The sequence below is a fragment of the Carassius auratus genome, chromosome 26 (assembly GCF_003368295.1).
Source record: "Carassius auratus strain Wakin chromosome 26, ASM336829v1, whole genome shotgun sequence".
In the NCBI taxonomy this organism is placed as follows: Eukaryota; Metazoa; Chordata; class Actinopteri; order Cypriniformes; family Cyprinidae; genus Carassius; species Carassius auratus.
In genome coordinates, this window is record NC_039268.1 from 5,257,688 (window position 1) to 5,279,859 (window position 22,172).

General features: G+C 37.4%; 1 protein-coding gene across 1 annotated transcript in view; it reads right to left on the bottom strand.

Moving 5' to 3' along the window:
* Window positions 1-22,172, bottom strand: part of LOC113044154 (rho GTPase-activating protein 7-like) — a 104,545-nt gene that overhangs the window by 59,797 nt on the left and 22,576 nt on the right. The window contains exon 5 of the mRNA XM_026203815.1: window positions 12,527-12,557. Within this exon, the coding sequence (XP_026059600.1) occupies window positions 12,527-12,557 (31 nt within the window). The remainder of the gene's footprint in view (window positions 1-12,526; window positions 12,558-22,172) is intronic.

The window sequence follows — 22,172 nt, forward strand, 5'->3', positions numbered from 1 at the left end:
GTTTGACTGAACCTTTTCCTTAAATGTCTGTCTAGTTTGAATTTGCTGCTTGCTCGCAACTGCTGTCTTCACAGATGCTTTGCGTTCAAATATTTCAACTCAAATCAATATTTGTGTCTAATTATTTACTTATGTATCAAGTAGCCATGTAATAAGTGTGATAATGTAAATCCAGCCGGTTGTTCTCTCAGAATAAACCCCTTTTGATGCAAGATCCATTCTGATCACCCTGTTGTGGTTTATTCTGAGAGAACAACCGGCTGGATGTAAATTATCCCTTACATATATTTTATGTTGAACACAAAATAATATATTTTGAATAATTTAGAAGAATATTTCTTCAAAATATCTATTTTTATGTTCAACAAAAAAAAAAAAAAAAAAAAAAAAACACATACAGATTTGGAACTACATGAAGTACAGTAAATGAAGTCAAATTTTTTATTTGGAAATTGGGTGAAAACGTCGAGTGAACAATCCCTTTAAGTTTTACAACTTCCAAAAAAAAAAAAAAATACAAAAATAAATAAGATCTCTCTCTTTCTCTTCCACCTTCTCCATGAATGCTGCTTAATTGTAATATGAGCAAAAATCATTGCATGGGAAGCTAATCATATTTCCTATATAGTTCAAATTTATATGAAAAGTGATGATTTTGTTAACCTTTCTAAAAAGGGAGATGGGATTGTACTCTGTGTGTGTGTCAGAGTGTGTGTTGGGCTGTGCAATGGCTGGGTTTATGAGCATTCAAAGAGAGTTGATAATTGAAGATTATAGTAGCAACTGTGTGTTTAGAATACTTTGCCAACAGGATGTAAATTTGGGATTAGTGCTTTTGCATTCCCAGTAATGCACCACTGAAGCGAGCAATGAAGGCTAATTGGCCAGCTAAGAGATGCACCACAATGGAAGCTTTAAGAATAGCACAGAAAACACGTGCACACACACAAACACAGCTGCTAATTTATGACCTCCGAGGTAAATCTAGAGAAGATAAGCTTTATTTCTTCCTCTCTTTTCCGCTTGAATATCCAGACCAAGATTCAATCACTAAAGCTTGCGCATATCACCATAGTGTCAAATAAATTAAAGCACTTCTACCAGTAGTTTTTGTGGCAGCATTTTAGTGCTGTCAAACAATTCAAAGCAAAATTAATGTTTTTGTTTACATAATATATGCATTTGTACGGTGTATATTTATTATGGACATATTAATACACACAAATGCATGTGTATATTTAAGAAAAGTATGTTATGTTTATATTTTAAATATATTTAGATATAATATAAATCATATAAATAAAAAAATATATACATGTAAACACAAATATTTTCAGAGTCAGCTTTTTATTGCATAAAATATATTTAGTATGTGTGTGTATTTATATATACAAAACAAATAATCGTTTGACAACAAGACGTACATGGGCACGTATGTGTGTGTGTGTGTGTGTGTCTGTGTGTACACGTTTGCATAGAACAATTTTAGCTTGTAATCTGTGCATATTCATGTTTCTGATGAGATGAGTTTTTCAATGAAGAAAGCAATATTATGCATAGAGAAATCATGTTTTAGTCGAAAACATCCGATGATGGTTTCCTGCAAATATGAAGCTATTCACTTGACAAAACATTAAAGGGGGGGTGAAATGCTATTTCATGCATACTGAGTTTTTTACTGTTAAAGAGTTGGATTCCCATGCTAAACATAGACAAAGTTTCAAAAATTAAGTTGTACGTTTGAAGGAGTATTTCTGTTCCAAAAATACTCCTTCCGGTTTGTCTGAAGTTACAGAAAGTTTTTTTCGAGTAAGGGTCTGTGTTACGTTAGATGGAGCGGAATTTCCTTATATGGGTCCTAGGGCACGTCTGCCGGAAGAGCGCGCGCTCCCGTATAGCAGAGCACTGAGAGCACAGACATTCACTGATCAGAGCGAGAGCATCGCGAAAAGTCACAAAAAGAGTGTGTTTTTGGTTGCCAGGGCAAGACAACCCTGCACAGATTAACAAAAGAGAAACAGCATTAAGGGACCAGTGGATGGAGTTTATTTTTACAGAGCATCGACGGAGTTGTGCAAGTGTTTTTGTTTGTTCCCTGCATTTTGAAGATGCTTGTTTTACAAACAAGGCCCAGTTTGACGCCGGACTTGCACATCGTTTATTTCTTAAGGATAATGCAGTCCCAACGAAAAAGGGTCACAATCGTGTGTTGAAACCGCAGGCGGTGAGTAAAACTGCTTCAAATATCTCTGTGTTGTTAACTTAGCTATCGGCCCGTAAGCACATCAAGTAAACAACATGCAATGTTGTCATCGAACTGCACTTTCCACATGTACAGCTTAAAAAACAAAACAAAACAAAAAAGACGACAAAGTGGAACTTAGTCATTTTGCAAAACCGCTAAGCAAATATATACAGTTTCAGTACATACCACATAGAGACGTTGTTGCTGATGCTGCTCTTGTTAAATTTCAGCCTCTGGATCTGTGTCACAGCTTCCAAACGCTCTCAACGCAAAAGCCTACTGGCGCTCGTGATTCTTTAGCTCCGCCCACACGTCACGCCTCCAGCCGGTTGTGTTTTTCCGGGAAAAATAGGTACAGACTATCTTTCTCTTATGAATATAATAAAACTAAATACTTTTTGGAGTTATGAAGGATGCAGTACTACTCTATAGGTACTCAAGATTAACAGGATATTGAGTGAAAACGAACATTTACCCCACCTTTAAACAAAAGGACTGGAGTCATGTCCATGGATTATTGGATAATTGTTTGAACTGACGGCACCCATTCACTGCAGAGGATCTGTTGGTGATCAAGTGATGTACTGATAAATTTCTCCAAATCTATCCCCGATGTAAAACCAAACTCATCTACATCTTGGGTGGCTTTAGGAGTGAGTGCACTTTCAAAAATTTTTAATTTTTTGGGGTTCTGGTAAATTATTTCTTTAATTCACTTTTTTACTTTAGAGCAAAATTATGAGATTTTAAAAGTATAAAAGTAATTTGCATACTTGTTTTTGATTATCTTCATAAGTCATGAAAAGAATGATCTGAATTTCTTCATTTTTTCAAACATTCACAAACCTCACCCTCACCATATAATTTACAATATAAAAACACAATCTTCTTTTGAAATACCAAGATGTCTCCCCATGTGTAATGTAGAAGTCTGGAAACACTTTGCCCTACATTTTTGCGTATGAGTTTTCTACTCAGTCACTTACACAAATAAGCACACACACGTTTTTGGAATGCATCCAAACTCTTTCATTCATCTCTCCTGAACATTCCATTCCTGGAGTGATTGTATCAATAACATGAAAAGTTCATTGCGTTGTTAGTGAATGAGGAGCCTTTGTTGTCGCCTGAGAAGAACAAATGTCTCGCTCTGTCTAGGATAATCAATGTGTCTCTCTTTCTTGGGGAAGTCGTGGCCTAATGGTTAGAGGGTTGGACTCCCAATCGAAGGGTCGTGAGTTCTAGTCTCGGGCCGGAAGGAATTGTGGGTGGGGGTAGTGCATGAACAGCTCTCTCTCCACCTTCAATACTGTGACTTAGGTGCCCTTGAGCATTGAACCCCCAACTGCTCCCCGGGCGACGCAGCATAAATGGCTGCCCACTGCTCCGGGTGTGTGCTCACAGTGTGTGTGTGTGTGTTTACTGCTCTGTGTGTGTGCGCATTTCGGATGGGTTAAATTGAGCACAAATTCTGAGTATGGGTCACCATACTTGGCTGAATGTCACTTCACTTTTGCTCTCTGCCTAACCTAAGACTCTGTGACAAAAAATATATAAGGGTAATGCTATTAAGATGGAAAGAGACAGATACCTAGTAAGCAAAATAAAGCTGGTGGATCATCATTATATTGTGTAGCAGCCAAAATACTCAGACTGATCCTGATACTCTTAACAGATGGATTACCTGGGTTCACACAGTGACCTACAAGCACCAAACAATGGGAAATGAGTTCAAAAGGTAACATCTACGGAATCAACAGAATATTAAAATCCCCACCCAAAAACACAGACAAGCAAACATGCTGATGATACTGTGAAAAAAAAGTCAAGCACTATCCTGAAACTCTAGATGGTGCAGATTGATGTGGTTTTAACACTAACTAATGACATTTGCATGTATTAAACTAGCACAAAATTATTAGTTCATGTTACATATGCAACCAATGTGCTTGTTGCTTTATATTTAAATGGCTGGTTAGCATTCACTAGAAAATTTCACAGCATGATTTCTGAGTTATTCTGAAACCTTTCACCTTCCCTAGCTCCACCTGTGTAGATCTGCTACAGGTTATATGCTACTTGTGCAGCAGCAGTATGTCTTAAACACTCACAGCACTGTTTGGATGTATGTATTGGCAGTAGTAAGTTCCTGTACTTGCTTTGCAGCAGCAATAATCTACAACAACAGAATAACTAACAGCAGCAGTAATTTAGCAATGTAGCAGATATATTCCACCAAGACCAAACACATTAACATTGTCATATCCATTACCATGCTAAAATCTTACGAGAGTTGTCATGATAGAACTGTGGTCACATCATAAGACCCTTGCTGGGTTTTGTGCTGTTGAATCATGGGATAGGTCATAGATTGCTCAAGGGCCCACATATAGGGCTAAAAGTGCTCTTTTAAAGAAATCAGAAAATATTATTTCCTGTTCAATCTCAACTCACAATGCACAATTGACAGTTTCCTGTCCAGCAGGACTATATTTTAACACAGTCTGGGGAAAAACCCTGGATATCTGCAATGGACATGGGAATTACTAGTGACATCACCTAAAAAACCAGAGGCATCTGATCATAGTTAGTCAGTTAGTGGAAAAAAAAGAAGAAAAAAAAGGATTAAACATAGGAAACAGAAATACTTATACTTTTTTTTTTTTTTTTTTTTTGTCAGAGGAGTTTAATTTGTATTAAAACTAATGGAAAACCTCTCAGGTTATGTATGTAACCATAGTTCCCTGAGAATGGAACGAGACACTGCATCCTTCACTATGGGCAACACCTTCAGCATGACCAGTGTCTCAAGCATACATCTAACACTACACACTACAATAACATTGGCTGGCGACGGCCTGTGATGCCATCACCCAGCATGACCACAGTGAGGAGTGCATGTCAGAAACCACAGCAAGCACTAAGTACCAACTCTACAATAGCCATGGGAGTTGCACCAAGGACATCTTGACGGCTGTCAGTGACATTATCCCCTTCGGCCAATAGCCTGAGCTGCATACCCTAAAATAACTTCCCGGTTAAGGGCTGGGCTAGGGAGCCCAGGCCTATGGCAGAGCTTAAGGCTTGAAATCAGAAGAAAAAGATTAATTTAAGGGGATACAGCCAGGTGTCTAAGGGTGTACTCACACTAGCCAGTTTGAACCGTGCCCGAGTGCGTTTGACCACCAAAGCACGGTTCGTTTGACTAGTGTGAGTGCTCCGAACCGTGCCCGGGCGCGGCTCGATTAGCCGGCCCTGGCCCGCTTGGAAGAGGTGGGCCAGGGCACGGTTCAGTTGGACTCGGGCGCGGTTCGCATTTAGTGTCAGCCCTAACCGTGCAGGAGCACGGAAAAGGACGCGTTGCGTCACGGTTTTGCGACGCTCCAAAACCAACATGACAGGGAAAGGGTCGCTTTGGTCTACGGCAGAGGTGCAAAACGCATAAAAACTAAAAACTGCAAAGTCCTTGCTGCACTTCAGCTGGTACCTTGCAAACATACGAGCAGCACGATTACGTCAAAATTTTTGCACCACTAAGGCGACACATCTGTTTAACAACAGGCTGTGAGAGGGCTGTGGACCAAACGACACAAAATTATCCACAAAGAAAACAGCGATGGACTCCATTGTGTTCAGAGAGTGCCGCTCTTCCTGTTTATCCCGAAACCGTCGCACCATAATGACGTAAGCGTGCTCCGGCACGAATGCTGAAACCCTATATGTGAGTGCAGGCCAGAGGGGGAGTGGGGAGGGGGGGGGGCAATCGTACTCGGGCCCGGTTCATGGCAACCGTGCCTAGTGTGAGTACACCCTAAATACCAAACCAGACCCTGGCCTGCCACCCAGGGGGGCTACCGCCAGTTCAGAATAAACCTGCTCAAAAAACTGACTCGACAGATCTTTGGTAGCAACACCTTGCTCAGAAACGTATAAGCAGATATAAATAAAATGAGTAGAGCCCAAGGTGAGAGTCTGGGCCTAAACCAATTCAGAGAAAGTGAATGAGGTTGACAGTGTGCAAACCTTACCATATAGGATTTTAGAAAGTCGGCAGAACGCTTAGCATGCACCCTTACCACAATGTGGATTTTAGAAAGTGCACAGAGCTCAGCGTGTGCACTTACTATAGCATCGATTTAGAAACACCATTGCCTTGGAGCCTAGGAGCCCTACGTGACTGTGGCATGCTCACAGAACAGAATCTAAAGCATTTGCTCACAGATGCCCAGAAGGGAGTGCCGCACTTGCAAGAGGCACTTCACGGAGTGGAGGATGAGCAGAGCAAGATCTGTGGTGAGACGCAACTCAGCCACCTCATCTGGGGATAGACCCTGAACTTTATCCAGGTCTTTCAACAGATCAGCCTGATAAGCCTAAAGCACCACCATGGAATGCAACGAGGCTGCAGCATGACCTGCTGCTTTGTATGTCCTGCCATTCAAACGAGATATATGATGAAGGACGGCTGGGAGGGAGCCTTAAGAGAAGATGCCTCCCCCATAGAGAGATAGCAGGCCGGCGCCTCTTCAGCAGGGGGCATCTTCTCATAACCATTCTCATGCTTCCCATCAATCTATGGATGTGAGATGAGAATGGATTTTTCCAAGCCTTTTCGATCTCCACATGGAGATCAGGAAGAAATGGAAGGCTCACCTGAGCTGGAAGGCTATGGCTAGAAAGAAAACGCTTGTCGAAGCATCACTTTCCTGGCCCGCTTCCAAAACCTTATGGCCCGCTTCCAAAAGCTTATGGCGTGATCCATAACCTTACAGAAAATATAAGCTATGAAACTGGCCTTAGCAAGTAAAATAGAAAGTAAAAAAGATTTAAGTTGATTATAGACATTTAAGTGTGTGGTACTGTCCCTAAAAAGTCCAGAAAACCAACCTGCCAATAGTTGAAGAAACCAACAGAACAACAGACTTCAAACAGATGCCTTCCAAACAGTAAACAGCTAAGAAATTGTAAGTGGCCATATTCTCCAAATTTGAACAGCTCAGTCTACTGGTTCTCCAGGAATGAAAAAAGGGGTAAAATAGAGAAGTCTGGGAGTCATAGGACACAACCTGAAGTGGAGTAGTAGAATAAAAGCAGGCAATGCTAGCAGTGGGAAGATTGTTGGGACACACTTAAAGTTATGAAGTGGCCAATAATGTACCCTTGTTTAAACCCTTAAGTCTCCTTACCAATAATTCAAAGCCAATGAAACTGTGTGGGAAATAAAAGGCTAGGATTGAGGAGGACATTAATTTCTTAAAATCAAATAAGCATAACAGACGAGCCTAAGAACACATTAGATCTGAAATACAGACTCACATTAATGGTATGCTACTATTGCCTCTGGACTTGAATGAGATAAACATGAGATCAGGATAGGATATGTGAAAAGAAGAGGGTTGATTTGTGTCAGCTGGGTCACTTCATGTGAAACCTAACCCATCTGGGCATGTCCATCTCAGAAAATTGGCATGGAAATGTAATCTGTGTGGATCGCTGACTAGGTAAGGACACAGCATAGGGTTTTTGAGGTGATACAATGACGCAGATTGGACTATGAACATATTCTCTTTACATTTATTTATTAAGTTGTTTACTACTGGTTGCACATTTTTTATTACACCACTACAGACTGTCAGCATCAGACAACAATATGCAAATAAGTGAATACCATACAGTGTTATTTTAGTATTTATTTGTTTATAGGTTTATATTGTTTAGGTTCTTTGTTGCATGCTTTTTATGGTTATTATTATTTTTAAAACATTTCTATTTAGTGTTAATTTATTTTGTCCGTTTTAGTTTTCATACTTAATATTTTTGAGATTTCATTTTATTTCATATATATATATGTATGTATGTATGTATGTATGTATGTATACATATATATATATATATATATATATATATATATATATATATATATATATATATATATATATATATATATATATATATATATATATATATATATATATATATATATATATATATATATATATATATATATATATATTCAAATGCAATTAATTAATACAGTTTACTATATCAACAATATACTCTTCTGATGAAAACCCTGCACATGACTTTAGACAAATAATAAGATTGATTTATTAATGGAGTTCATGAAAATAAATAAATACCTGCCATCATTTACACAGTAATTTCATGGAAAACAACAACAACCAATACAGTCTTCATAGCTTTCTTCATACTTTTCTAATTTTTCTCAAGCAAATTACTTTTCTCAGAAATTGACAACTTCCACTTTCCAAGCATACTCATAGCCTCTTAAAATGATGCCGCCATAGCAATATATCTTAATCACCCAGACTGAAGAACAGAGATACTGAATCTATGGTGAGTACTTGATGACTAAAGTGGAATTTCCCTGGGTCCCATCAGGCAGTCAAAAAGTCCCATGATCGTAGGTCCAGTAAGTGAGCTATTGATTAAACATGAATGCTTACGGAAAATGACGTTAACTAAAAATCTGAAGAAAACAGTGCAATGAAAGCTTCCTTCATGTAGACGTGTTGTATTCTAAATCCTCCCATCAACAGAGCAGTTCAAATAAAAGGTCAGGAGGTACTATCCCAACTGGATGAATGCCGGGAAATGAGAACTGTTGATGATTTCCCCTTCCAATATTAATAGATAAAGCATAAATTTTACTCTGATGACTCACCACCCTTAAAAGCAAAATTACATTCCCTTTTTCCTGAATGCCTAGACATGAAATTAAAGGTTGTTAAGGTTAGAAATGGTCCACCAAGATTATGTAACCAGCCATTGTTTGAATATAGTTAATAAACATGTGAAGGAATTTAAAAGACAGTAATAATTCTAATATGACACTTAGAATAAACCGGGATAGATTTTATAGTATAAATTTGTGTTCAATCTCAGCACTGACAGTTCATCAAACACTCCATTAAAAAAAAAAAAATAATAATAATTATGCATTTAGCAGACGCTTTTATCCAAAGCGACTTACAGTGCATTCAGGTTATCAATTTTTTAATCTATCATGTGTTCCAAGGGGAATCAAACCCCCAACCTTGTGCTTGATAGCGAAATGCTCTACCAATTGAGCTACAGGAACACTTGTTAAGACTTTAAGATTAAGATTCCCCTCTTTTTCTCCCCTCTCTTCCCAGAGCCTTTCTTACCAGACTATGCCTGGACTGACCTGGCTCTACCCCGCTGGGTCTCGACCCCAGAAGCAGGTGAGGGAGAGAGATCAGAAGTGAGCAATGGAGCCATTGTTCTGCACCCAGAGCCTGAGCCATGACAGGGGGAACGGGTGCGATAGGGGCAGGAATGCTCTAGGATGAACTCACATCAAAGAACTACAGGCAAAAGGCAGAGAGGGAGGCATTCTGCAGACATGATTATAGGTACCGCACTCACTGGAGATAAGAAAGAATGAGAGGTTATTGTGGCGCAGACCTGAGATCAGTTTTTAAAGTGACACTTAATAATGGCAGATTTTTGTGAGAATACGAAGGCCTGGTCCCAGATCAGCATAAATGGGGTTTCAATCAAGATAATGTATGTGAGGGAGCAAAGGCTTTGAAAACCGCCTACTGTGTCTTTCATTTTCTCCACTGATTTTCTAAGAGAAACTGTAAGGGTTTACGTTTTCCTCACAGACTACTGTGACAACCTTCCGCCTTTTGGAATAAGAAATATGTATGTGTTCCAACAGTTGTGGTAATAATAAGACTTTATTTTTTAAGATTTTTAGCTGAGAAAGGACTAAATCTAATTATAACATTTATTATAGCACATTATTGATAGTGTAGAATAATTTACTCATTTATAGAAAGAAATGCGTTAAATAGTGAACCAATGTGTGGGCCCTGATAGTCTTATGAAGATAAGATGCCTTTACAATGTTAAAAAGCTAAATATTCCTGCCACATCCATTTGTTTACATTAAAGAAAGGAAAAGGGAAGACCTCAGGAAGAAACTTGAGCACTTAATGCAGCCAAATGCTCCATTCTGGTGTCTTGTACCCCTTAAAACCACCCTGAATGCAAACTTACAATGTCAGGCTTTCATGGCCATGGAGCTCATGTTAGATAACAGAAATTCTCTCACTCGTTCACACAGAAACATATACAAACACATTCAAAATTACGGCTGCTGGTGTTTTGGTCCTCTTCACTCCTGCCAAAACCCTGCTGAGTTTTAGCGCAGTCTGGAAAAGGATGGTACAGTAAGGATGGGCATCACTTTCCTTGCACAACATAAATACTGTTTGCTCTTTTGTGTTGTGACCCAAAAATCCATCACCATAACAACCTGGAAATTAACCATGAATGCTCCCCATCTTGGGGCATAGTTTGCGTGATGTAACCAGGCTGTGAACCCCACATTCCTGGCCTGATACAGAGAGGCTTTGATGTGCTTTGAACAGGGGCCCATTGTGCTGAAATCAGGCCTGCGTTTTATCATCCATCACACACCAGAATACCAAGTCGCAGAGCTGCGGGAGGTCATTACATAACGCAGTAGCCTCCACACAAGTCCTGAACATCTCCAAATTCTTATGAAGATCAACATAACTGGAATCTGACTGACAAAGAAAATACTGGAAAATGCATGATGCATTGTCTTCTCTTTGTCTCCATTGCATTCACACCTTTTGTAAGACTTGGAAAATACCAACACAGGCTCATTGGAAAAATGTGATGATGGAGGCAGACGCACATGCTGAGTCTAGCTCCTGTTGCTTTCTGGTGTTGATTCCAGGGAGACAGAGGTCAAATCGTAATGATCTCCTATGGATCACTAGCCTGGTGTCTGCTCAACTTGAACGCAAAACAGATGTTACCAGAACACCTTATCTGATGCCATTTAATAATTCGGTAGCCGACATATAATATAAAACTCCCTTTCACACTCCCACAATCCTAAAACAGGATTATTTACTTACCCCACTTATTTTAAGCAAAATGCACTTAATTTAGTTATTTTTTATTAGAAACAATTCAAAAATACTAAGTAAGATAAGCATTTTTTTTTGCAGCGTATTTAGACTACATCTCAGTTATATATTGTGTTTAAAAGCATTCTGTGCTGAAAATTACATTCACTTGTAGCATGTATTATAAATGCACAGCAAGTTTTATTGGCAGTGTTGCATTAAAAAAAATATCCTCCTCACAAGTAATATTCACCTTGGTTGTTAGTTTTTCTTTATACATTACATTTTTCATCCATAGTACACACTGATTCTACTATCTTGGAACTTGGTATAATAATAATAATAATAGAAATGACGCCTAAGGATCAGTCATGGTCTGTGTAAGCATGGATATAAATCATTTTCACACAGTAAATATTGAAAGATTTTACACTACTAATCAAAATTATGAAGTCAATATGATTTTTATTTGTTAATATTTAATGTATTTTAGTTTAAAATAACAGTTTTCTACTTTCATATATATATCATTATCAATGTTGAAACAGTTGTACTGATTTACAGTTTACATGGCAAATCGAATGTTTCAATATTTCACTATGGCATGTTGTGTGAAGAGTGTAGCAGCAGTGATGCAACTGAGAAACAACTGTAAGTTAGCAAAAATGAGACAACAAAAGACAAAAGGGCTAGCGGTATAACACAGTTGATATACAGAAGTCAGCATACATCAAAAGACCACATGAGTAGCAGCGAATGGCCAACAGCTATTTGTTAATAGCTAACATGTAACTTTTGTCTTTAGCCTAAGGGTGAGACCGACATCAGGATAAATGCTTTGCTGTGCCCCAACAAAGCATCTCTTTCAGACAGCAAATAGCCATGTATCCATAAGGGAATGAAGAAGTTTGTTCTAGATATATATCACTATAGTAATAATCTTCAATTTCCAGCCACATCTACAGTATAGTGCTCTGTTCAGATATCAGGCAGCTCATCGTCTGTCTGAACATCTGCTAGTGTTTAACACAGATCCAGTGCCACCAGTTTACATACTAATGCCGGAAAGTAAGGTTGTATGCATAATTTGACTAGGATTTACAAAAGTTTTTTTTTTTTCTTTTTTTTTTCTGGTCACTATTATACGATTTTTCACTCTGATAAAAGGGTTAGAATCCAGTATTGAAAACATCAACTAAATATGATATGTATAAAAAGCCATAAATTATATTATCACATCTGATTATTTCTTTTTTCTTTTTCTTTTTTTACATGCTGTATCACTCTGCCATCGCTTAAACCATTTAATGCAGGTTATGATAAAAAAAAAGAGGTCATGTGAACTTACCTGCTCTGTCTTTCTCAGAAAGTACAGCGGTCTGAAAGAAATAAATAAAAAAAAATTAATATCTTGAAAATGATAAGGAAATACAACACAATTTTTAATATAAATAGGGATTTTAATATTTAATAAATGTAATATTTAATATTTAGGGATTTTACACGCACACACACACACACACACACACACACACATATATATATATATATATATATATGTGTGTGTGTGTGTGTGTGTGTGTGTCTTTTATCCGAAGGTCAGCTTATATTTGAAATTTCTGAAATGGAATTTTGATCATTTTTGTGTGTTCATATTTCACTTTAAGGATCGAGAGGTGAACCAATAAAACAGTTTCACAATGTAACTCTATAAACAAAGTTTACATTTCAAACCAATCCAGTATACACTAGTCTGCCACCTGTTCCTCTGAGTAAAACACTGTGTGTGTGGTGTGAATGTATGTTCATGCCCACCAAGTGCAGCTGGTTAAGAAATAAGGCCATTTGTGTAGCCTCTGCAACCTTGGAAACACCTCCTCCTTACGAACAAGATACCCCAACACACACACACATGCTTATGTAAAACAGCCCTCTAAAACAGCTGATAGTCTATTCTATCATCATCTCACTTAATGTGCTTATCCATAATTTGTTAGATCATGTGTGTATTTAATGATAACACTGCTAAACTTTTGGTTTTCAACAAGGAGGAGTGGAGTACGGGACAAAAATAACCATGCTGCATATTTTTACCATGTCGGCACGTCTCAGTGCAAAAAACACAACTGAAAAATACCCCCGACACACACACAGAAAATGTGTGTAAGTGATTATTTAACCACAGAATTGTGCTTGGAAAAATTATGAATTTCTTTGCTTGGCAAAGGTATTTTTATGGTTTCCAAATTTAGCACAATTGTGAATTTGGTTAAAGACCTTTGTAAAGACTTTTCTGTGTTCAAACAGGAAGATTTGATTATATTGAAGGACTTTTCCAAAAGGTTTTATCTATGTTATAACAGTGAAGCATGATTGCTACTGTCAGTTGTATGCAGTATTAATGGGCAGGACATACTCATTTGCATCTAAGCATTTGATTGGATAAAAATCTGCATATTGCAGGATGAGTCATCAACACTTTTAATGAGTTTTCCTGTGAAAGTCGCAGCAGATTTGAAATGTCTAGCTGTTATGTAGTAAAAATGCTAATGGTTGTTGGAGCTGATAGCCTTGGGCAGCACGCCAACATGTAGCACCGTTGAACTTTGGGCGTCCCAAGTTCGAGTCCCAGATCATGGACATTTCCTGATCCTATCTCCCTCTCTCTCCCACATCGCTTCCCATTCACTTACTGTCCTTTCTAAATAAAGGCATAAAAACACCAAATATAATTCTAAAAATAAAATAAAGCTAATGGTTCAGCACGCCAACATGTAGCACCGTTGCACCCAGATTGTGGACATTTCCTGATCCTATCCCCCTCTCTCTCCCACATCGCTTCCCATTCAATTATAGTCCTTTCTAAATAAAGGCATAAAAACACCAAATATTATTCTAAAAATAAAGCAAATGGTTTAGGAATGCACTACAGTGATTGTATTGCTACTAAAACTATTAATATTGTTTAAATAATAATAATAAAATAATGAAAACTAACTGAAATGTAATAGTAAAACATTAAATAAAAAGTTTGCTAGGATGTAGGTGAACTCAAACCTAAAAATGCATGGACAAAAAGCCATGAAACTCTAAATTTGGTTTAACAGTGACTCTCTTTCCTAAAACAGAGCAATGGCTATTAATATCTGTTCCTTTGTTAGTTGTTCATTATTGTTCATTATTGTCATGTGTTGACTTTTTTTAGTCAGGCGAACAGGAATTTCTGTGGATCCAAAGGAATGTCGGGGCCTCCTTCTCCGGGCGACATCCATCCACAGAACTCCTGCTCTGTCCGCTGATCTTTGACTTGGTGTAATCCCAAAATCCCTGGAAACGATCATACTGACAGAAACACCTCTATCATCTGCCTTGAAAGAGTGATGCATCCTGTTATATGAAAAATGTGGTTTTCTCTTCAGAGCATATTCTTGTTCTTTATCTTCAATGTTTTTCATGTTCTATCTCTCTGCCCAATTCCTTTATTGCCCTCTGTTATCACATTCTCTTTTTTTATCTACCCCGTTCTTTGTTTCCACATTCTTCTGCTTTTGTTAACGTACCCTCATCCCTCCTCACATGAAGTCAGATGCATGCTGGGAATTATCTTCATGTATGCAAGGGGTAGGAGTGGCTTATCTAAGGTGTGTGCATGTGTGTTTAACAAGATAACTGCATGACTGTGATCTTAATGGACACAGTGTACCTCAGACATTTGAAAAACATTTTGTTTTTGTGTTTATGTCAAAAATGTCTCATAGTATAGTGTGTGCATCAGTGTACAGAGATACAGAAACATTCTAAAAGGATTCCTGATTCTAATCACCATAAAATATAATTAAAGGTTAAGTGATTTATGTGACTCTAAAGTCAAAAATGCAATAAAAAAGTATGTGATAAACAGTGGAAATGTGAGCTCAGAAATTTGAGGTGAATAGTATATCAGAATGTCAGTATGCCAACACCAATAAGACTGTAAAGTATTGCACAGAATATACCTCAATGTGCATTAAAAAAACTCGAAACCGTTGACTCAGGTTTCGCAACCATAATGTGCAATTAGGAGTCTGCAGATTCATTTGTAACATAATGCAGTAGAGCGTTAGCCATATTATAATAGCGTGACTGTGACCACCACAGTAACACATTCTACATTCCTCTATGTGTAGGCCTGTTGTTTTCTCAAATTTACAGAAACAACTCAAGGCCAGCGACAGTGAAATACTATTAATACTTTGGAGAGCTTCTGGCATACTCGGAATAACTACGTATATTTGAGTCCGAGCACTGTTATCATGTGCTATACCAAACACACCACCCACCACCCTCATACGAGTGGGAGGATGATTAAAATTGGCTCAGAACAAAAGAATAAAAGATGGAGAGGAAGCAAGGAATGAGGTGGCAGAAAAATAGGACAATGAGATCAAATGTATAAATAACATAATGAAAAGCAAAACAGGCAAGTGTCACTATTACTATCACTCATACTGCTGGCCAAGGGTTTACTGAAAATATTAATTGAACTAAAAACTGCATATGGAAAAACATATATGTTTTTACTTTGTGTAATTTATGTTACATAAGTTATATTACAAATAATAATAAAAAAATCATTATTTTATGTTATAAAAATATTGAATTGAATTTGTGTTATGGACTTTAATGACAGATCAAATCATATGACCTGTTGAGAAGAGCACTATTGCTTTCATAAGTAATTGAACAAATGATTTTGTCTGCAAGATGAAAATTCCCAGATTTATATTAAAGAAACGTAAAACATTTCTAATGTAAGCAGCCAGCTAGCATTAAGCACAGTACTTCCATAGTTGAACAAATTGTTTCTTCTGTAAAACAAAACAAAACAAACAAACAAAAAACGTTAGCAGTAATTAACCAGCACACACTACCACTACTCTTACTTTCATGAGTGAACAAATTATTTTGTCTGCAAGACGAACATTTCCATAGATTTACATTGAAGAAGAAACTAGTAATTTCTAAAATAAGCAGTCAGATGGCAGCAAGCAATCAGCGAACAACCACTTAAACACACACACACACACACACACACACACACTCAGAATACTTTAGCAACAATATAGCAACACCAAAACAACCATCCACAGCACTCCATTATCACACCATAGACAAAATTCGACCCCAAAGATAACATTTCACTGTCTTAAAACTGAAAATTGTGTTAAAATTGAAGACATTTTTTACAATGTAGTAATTTCACAGGGTCCATCACACTTGCCTGGCAGCACTGGGCCACCCAAGCATTTGTCATATGTTACATTTCAGTCATGAGAGTTTTTTTTTTTTTTTTTTTTTTTTTTTTTTTAGTATGGCTTTGTCTAAGTAAGCAATTGTGTGTGCAAGTGTGTATCCACAGTCGTTATGGGCAGGATTGGGTCACATTTTTTGGCCTGTAAGGTCCCTGGGCACAGGTTGTCACGGCATTAGGAATCAGAGGTTGTATCAGGTGTCCAGCAGAAAAAAACAACTGGGTAGACCACTTAAGTATTCATTTACTCTATCTCTCTCTCTCCCTCTCTCTGTGTGTGTGTGTGCATGTGTGTGTGTGTGTGAGAGAGAGAGATGGGATAAACATCAAGCAGTTAAACACATTTAACTAGTTAGCAGGGCAGAATTACATGGATATACAAAAAGTTATACTGGGAATATCTGCAGTCAAACACAATTTCATTAATTAAAATTCCAGCAAACAAAATATGTTGTGCTTATTAAATAAGACAACAGTTCCATGTTTAAACCAAGCTACAGTTAAAATTATAATCAAGTACTTTGTCCCGCACATCAGAATAAGTGTGGTTCTTTAAAGCATGCTAAAATAATACATTACGATTTAATATATACTTGAAAATAAAACTTTTAATTTACATTGTTATATAGTGAGCATTTTAAATCATGAAAATTGGCTGGTAAACAGTGATTCAAATGTGATTAAAATGATTAAAATTCATTATTATTGTAATTTGTGGAGTTTGTTACAACTTTGCTCATACTTGGGGTTAGGATAAAAAAAAAAAAAAAAAAAAAAAAAAAAATATATATATATATATATATATATATATATATATATATATATATATATATATATATAATTAAACCACATATGCCGAAGTTTAACATTTTGGCAAGCAAGTCACCACACTGGTTGTTCTACAGACATTGTGTGGCTTTTAGAGAAGTGCGCTATTGTTTTTCTAAGCAACCAGACTACAAATGGCAGCAATTAAATTTAAAAGTAATATCATAGCATCTGACTTGTGTGTGTGTGTGTGTGTGTATGCATGCAAGTTGAGCAGGTTGAACTATAGAGTTTACCAGCCCCCTAGTCTGGTTAAGAATGTGCAGCTGGTAGGGGTCAGATTGGCCCACCCAAAGTCTGAGTGGGTAAGGTGTGTGAGTGTGTGTGTCTCGATGACACACATACACACACACTCATAAATAAATGTAATGATAAGGATACTTGTATTCATATTCTTTACTCACAAATACACATATAAACACACACACACATACACACACACATGTCTGGTCAGCTATCCTTGTGGGGACTCTCCATAGGCTTAATGGTTTTTATACTGTACAGACCGTATTTTCTATCGCCCTACACCAACCCTACCCCTAAACCTACCCCTAGACCTAACCCTCAGAGGAAACTTTCTGCATTTTTAGATTTTCAAGAAACTTAATTCTGTGTAATTTATTAGCTTGTTTACCTGTGGGAACCTCAATTTAGGTCTGCACCGTGACACGAGTCCCCATGAGTCTGTGTGTACCAGAATAGAAAAACAAGTACAAACACACACACACACACACACACACACACATATTCACGTACATACAAACCAAGTTCTTTTTGTCTCTGGTCTCAGAAGGGACCTTATTTATTTATTTATTTATTGAACATATATACATGCCGTGTGTAGACACAGAGATGCTATCTTTACCCCCCAGAACCTCAAACTTTTTCCGTAACTAATGAAGACATTCCAGCACGTGCACTGGGAAACGTGGGAAAAAAATGACCTCTCTCTGTTTTTTCTCCTTATTATTGAGAACACCCCCTTCTTTACCCCATAATAACTTCCATATGTTTTATGTGAACCATTTTGGCAGGAAATGATGTAAATTGGCCCTCAGGGCATGTTACATGGCGCATACTGTATTCCTGAATCAGTGATCACTCAAAACACAGCTCCAATCCAAGCTAAAAACAGCCAGCTGCATAATAATGATACATGTTCCTATCATTTAGTGAGGACATACAGAACTCAGAAATCCAATACAATTGTTCTCACCCACAAGTGTCCTTAGAAAAATATTTTGGTGTTTCTATCCTTACCATTTTGTGGAAAAAAATAAAGATACAAATAAAAAAATAAATAAAAATCATCTTATGCTCCTGTAAAAACACATGTAGCTATCTTTTCCACCTGTGGTATGGTCTGAACAATATGATGGCTAGGGACCCAAAGGAAGTAAAAGTACAACAGTGGATGGGACAAACAATTACACTGTGTGCATACTAATTCTACTTATGAAGGACATAACAAGGACAATGAATGATCCCAGGCTACTAGTATTTTAAAGAGTTTTGCCTTGCCATAGCTACTCAATAGAGGTTTTCAAAGCACTAATATTTATATGTTTGGAACAGTTTGTACACTATTAAAAAAACTGCAACAGTGCCATAGAAGAACCATTTTGAACAAACCTTTCATTATTTTTCTCAGTGTGAAGGACTTTTTTTTACTATAAAGAACCTTTTGCACAGTGTAAAGTTTCCATGGATTTTATGGATAACTTATACCAATAAAGTGCCTTTATTTTTAAGAGTTTACTATAAAAGTTCTATCAATCGGAATTAGAACCTAACTGATCAATAAAGGACACCATTCTTGTGACTTGAAAGTCCAGTCTCATTTCCTAGAAAAGTTGTAGGTAACAAGATCAGGAACTACATCTAATTTCTGTAGAGCATCGTAATCTTGGGCTGATGATAAACAGGGCAACTTTTTAATCAATGTCGTCGTCAATGGGCAACCAGGGCCCATGACTGATCTTATCTATTAGATATAAATTTGTTACCCATTCTGAGTATGAAAGTGCCCAAAACAACATTGTTCAAAAAAAGTTGACAGTAAAATTTTCTCAAAAAGTTGCCCCGTGTATCATCAGCATTAGAACATTCCCTCCAAATGTCACTAACCTCACAATAGCTGGTATTTTCCCCTTTTTCCGGCCTTAATTGACTCCATGGATTAGAGAAAGAGAGTCAGGATGCTAATCCCTATAATCCAGTATAATCCAGGCTCCAATAACAATGGAAGACGCTGAATTAAGCAGACGGCACTTTGGGAAAACAAGAAATGAGACTAACCTATGAAGCAGGATTAGAGTGCCATAGTGAGGCACACGAGGAGGGCGGTAATTACCCTGCTGGGCACAGTGGTCTGAGAAAGTGACACAAAAGCAAGACCAATGCTGTCTGAATGCTAACAATCAAAGATAATAATTTATACACTTTTCTCTTTAGTAAAAGACTCCACAAGTAAGTTTCGGAAGAGAACAACCCCACAAAACTGTGCTAAGATACTTAAGTCTTCATGTTTTCAATAACAAATGAAAGTCACATTGTGAAATATAAAGTTGCAGATGAGGAAAGTCATGGCGCAGGTGCACTCAGGGCGTGTCCAAATCCACTTTTGCTATTTTAACAATGGAAAAACGGTCCGTGTTTTTGGAATTGGTTGTCCATGTTCTCTTAATGAGTAATGGGCATAACGTTCAATAAACCAATCAGAGTGTCATCTCCCATTTCCTTTATGAGCGAAATACGCTCGTGCCAGGGTGGATCACTATTTACGTGGCGGAATTTGTTGGCGGAAAAGCTGAACGCTTCTCAAGCAAAGAAAGCGATTTGCTCATGCACGAAGTTAAAGCGTGAGCAGATCATCTATGGGACAAGCAGGAATCCACCAAAGCTCCGCGTGATGAATCAGTTAATATATATGTATGTGTATTGGCATGATTTTCAATTAATTCGTCTATTTCATTCATCATTATAAGTAGTAATAGGCTGAATTGCAAATAGGTAGCCTAATTCTAATACATGTAATGATTTTTATATTTATGTAGCGTACACAATAATATTCTTTTACACTATAATCCTTTTGTTTTTAATATTTGGCATGTTTGTGTGATGCGCATCCCTGTGGTTAATAAACAAAGTCAACGCGCACTGTGGACCCACCCAGAGGCGCATTTTCTACCAATGCGCTCTTTAAATAACAACAACAACAACAAAAAAATAAAATAAAATATTGCGCCATTGACTTTAGACTTTAGACCAGGTTTGAGTTGGTCTATGGCGCAGTCTATTTTCAGCTCCTTAAAATAGCAGTTTGCCAGCATTGCGCCTGAACACACCTCTTGGGTGCACAAATGGGCACAAATGCATTCGCTAGTTAAACAACGTGGCGCTGGACAGGAAAATGCGACTAGCGATTAGCAAACACACGTGCGCTGCACCTTGCATCGGGTGTATGATAGGGCCCATAGTATCAAACTATTAATTATTATTACATTATGAAATATAACACCATGCCTATTAAATATAGAAATGGGCTTCTATTCAAGAATACATCAAAGTACAGCATTATGTGATATTTATGTACACATTTTTTTAAAAATGACCTTCATTATAGTTAATACATAAGCATGTGGGTGTGTACTGTACATAACACCTGTTTCCTCTCTGTCTGTGGGTGTTTGCATATTTACATCATGATTTATCGTTATCGATGCTTTCACAAATGGGGCACCCTGTCACGCACATCTTTCCATCTCCTGCCATTCCGCACCTTTAAATTTATAGACAACTAATGACTGTACTTCACTTTGGCTGGCATCCTCTGTTTTGATATACAAATATGACGCCAGTTCCGACAGATGAAAACCCCTAAAGACAGATAGATTTCTTATGCTAAGACCTCAGACCAATTGAGTTCTGCCCATGCTGGGCCAATGAACTGTCAACATCACAATGCTAGCCAAATACACAAATATCTTATGCTCCTGACAAGCTGGAGTTATGAGATGAAAGTAGGCTGAAACATTCAGGGTTCTGGATCTATATAGTCAACACAACCAAATGTGTAAGATGTAATAAATGTTTCCAGACTGCTGACTTGAGATGAATGAAGTAACCAATGACTTCTCTAAGTACTAAGTTATAGATACCATTGAAATTAATCGGAAGGGTGGGAAAGCATATTCATGAGGCTGTTTAGATGTTTTCCATGACTCTCAGTGTGTCTCCTAAACACAGTTATCTCTTTCTTTTCAATCCTCTTACATAACCAGAACCTCAGAGTGGGTCATTGTGATGTGTAAAATCAATTGTATCATATGTGTCATGTCTGATTTCCCCCCCTATTTTCTCGGACACACAGAGCAAAACAAAGCCCTTGTTTTGGGCTGTAAGAATGCCTGATACAGCATGCCTGACCTTGAACACTTCGGAAAACAGAGATTTCCTGCTTAAGGTCAAAAAGAGGTTACATTTTCCACATCCTTCTCTAAACAACAATCTTTTTTGACACCCATTTTGCCTACTCCAAAGTTTTACTGTTTGTCAGTATTTAACAGAGAGAGAGAGAGAGAGAGAGAGAGAGAGAGGGGGAGGAAAAATTACTTTTATTTTAGATCTATCAAGAGGAATGGAGGTCAATTATTCATAAAACACTTAGGTGGTAAGGTGGTAACATAAGAGTTTTGAATTATTTAACAGGGGAACATATTCAATTTAGAGGTACTCTACAAATGAATGCTGTTTGTGATTAACGGATTAAAAAACACTAAAAAATACTTGAATACTTGAAAGATGTGTCTTATAGAAATTATTATAATATGCTGATTTGGTGCTCAATAAACATTAATATTATTATTATTAGTGG